We start from the raw sequence: 1,782 nt of genomic DNA, 5'->3' as shown, positions 1-1,782 counted from the left end.
TGATGCAGTTATGAGCTAAATTACATCGTTGCTGTTTTAGGAAGATAACAGAAATGTGCTATTTACAAATACTTCAAAATGGACCAATCAAAGCTCACATTGTTTTTAAAAAGTTATAATGTATGCCACTTTTTTTATCCTGTGATCAGGAATTTAGATATATATATATATATTAGTGCTGTCTAACGATTAATCACATCCAAAATAAAAGTTTTTGTTTACTTAAATGTGTGTGTACTGTGTTTATTTATTATGCATGCATATTAAATATATTTATATATAATATAAATTATAAGAATATTAATATATACGTGTAAATATTTAGAAAATATATACATGCATGTTTGTGTATTTATTTATATATATATATATATATACACACATAATAAATGTAACTTACACAGTACGCACACATATATTATGTAAACCAAAACTTTTATTTTGGATGTGATTAATCGTTTGACAGCACTAATATAAATCCCGTATGAATCAATCATTCATTTATTATTAATTAAGTATTATTATAAGTGCATCTGGTCGTTACTAATACAATCATTAATATTTAATGCATTCACCTGCTGAGTGACAGTTCAGCCAAAATTTAAGGGAGGTTACAGTAATGGCAGTTTTGTGAATAGTCGATTGAGTCGTCAGTGAATGTAAATATGGGGAACCAAAAATTAGACAGGTTTTAAAAGATCATATCGGTGCAGCCATCGGCTGTAGTCAGCTGTGCCTTTAATTATAGAGATGCTTAAGTAACTGATGTTAAATATACTTACAGTAAGTGTTTGAGAGTGCGAAAAAAAGTGCCTTTTTTCATAAAATGTCTTTACTTTTGCTTAACTGTGACGATCGGATACTTCTATGCAGTGTTGGCTGTGTGTGAAATATGTCTTCGTTGTGAATGTGTTTACAGCGAACCCCTTTGCGACAGTGGCTGCTGAAGAGAGGACAGACCACAGTGACCACAGAAGGTGGGCATGCGTCAGTCAGGGCGGCGTCGATCCCAAACGCGGCGAGCGATCGAGTGCTGGGCCGCTGGCTGGTGGGCTGCAGCGGGCTGGTGCTGGGCGCCGTGGTCCTGGGAGGGGTTACCAGGTGAAAACACAAGTTCATTAATGCCTTATAAAGTCACCTGCACAAAGTCAAACATGAGTCATGACTAGACAAAAATCTAACGGTGATTCTCTGTAGTCTTTTTTTATATATAGTAGACCAAACGTTGTGCCTGGTGTGCGTCAGGCAGCATTATCAGTGGCGCACGAGATGCGATGTGTCACTGCATTATAATGTTTTGTTAGTCTGTCCAGTTGAAGCCACTAGATGCGGCGCTGCTACGTTGTTCATTCAAAATATTGCAGAAAAAGAGAACATCAGAGCGGAGATCACACTGAACGCATATTTATCACATTTTCTAGAGGGACGTCTATCACCGTTGCACTCGCGTCTCGCACAAGAGAGAGCCGCATGTTTAGAAAGCCACGTAAAATAAAAATGATGGTGGTTTTCCCCCATCCTACTGCATCTCAAGTTTTTAAATGAAGAAAGTGCTCTTTGTGATTGCTTTTCGGTCCTTTGTATTGAACTATACGTACATGCTGTTTTGTTTCTAATTGTTTAAGCAACTTTAATTATATAAGGTTTATAAACTTTATTTTAAACATTATGCACTTTTTTCAAAGATAGTCATGTTATTTTATTATGCTTTGAAGAAACGTGCATTAGTAATATTTTGCTCGATGCGCCCTCTTGTGGCTTCAGGAGAGAAGCCAAAAGCTT

The 1,782-nt window shown here is 36.3% G+C and overlaps 1 protein-coding gene across 1 annotated transcript in view; it reads left to right on the top strand.

Annotated features, from left to right (window-relative positions):
• Nucleotides 1-1,782, top strand: part of LOC107582029 (cytochrome c oxidase assembly protein COX15 homolog) — a 15,779-nt gene that overhangs the window by 697 nt on the left and 13,300 nt on the right. Inside the window, exon 2 of the mRNA XM_016267718.1 lies at nucleotides 920-1,101. Coding sequence (XP_016123204.1) covers nucleotides 920-1,101 — 182 coding nt within the window. The remainder of the gene's footprint in view (nucleotides 1-919; nucleotides 1,102-1,782) is intronic.

Source organism: Sinocyclocheilus grahami, unplaced genomic scaffold (genome assembly GCF_001515645.1).
Source record: "Sinocyclocheilus grahami isolate Dianchi unplaced genomic scaffold, SAMN03320097.WGS_v1.1 scaffold40.1, whole genome shotgun sequence".
NCBI classification, from domain to species: Eukaryota; Metazoa; Chordata; class Actinopteri; order Cypriniformes; family Cyprinidae; genus Sinocyclocheilus; species Sinocyclocheilus grahami.
This window is presented reverse-complemented; position numbering and strand designations above follow the sequence as displayed.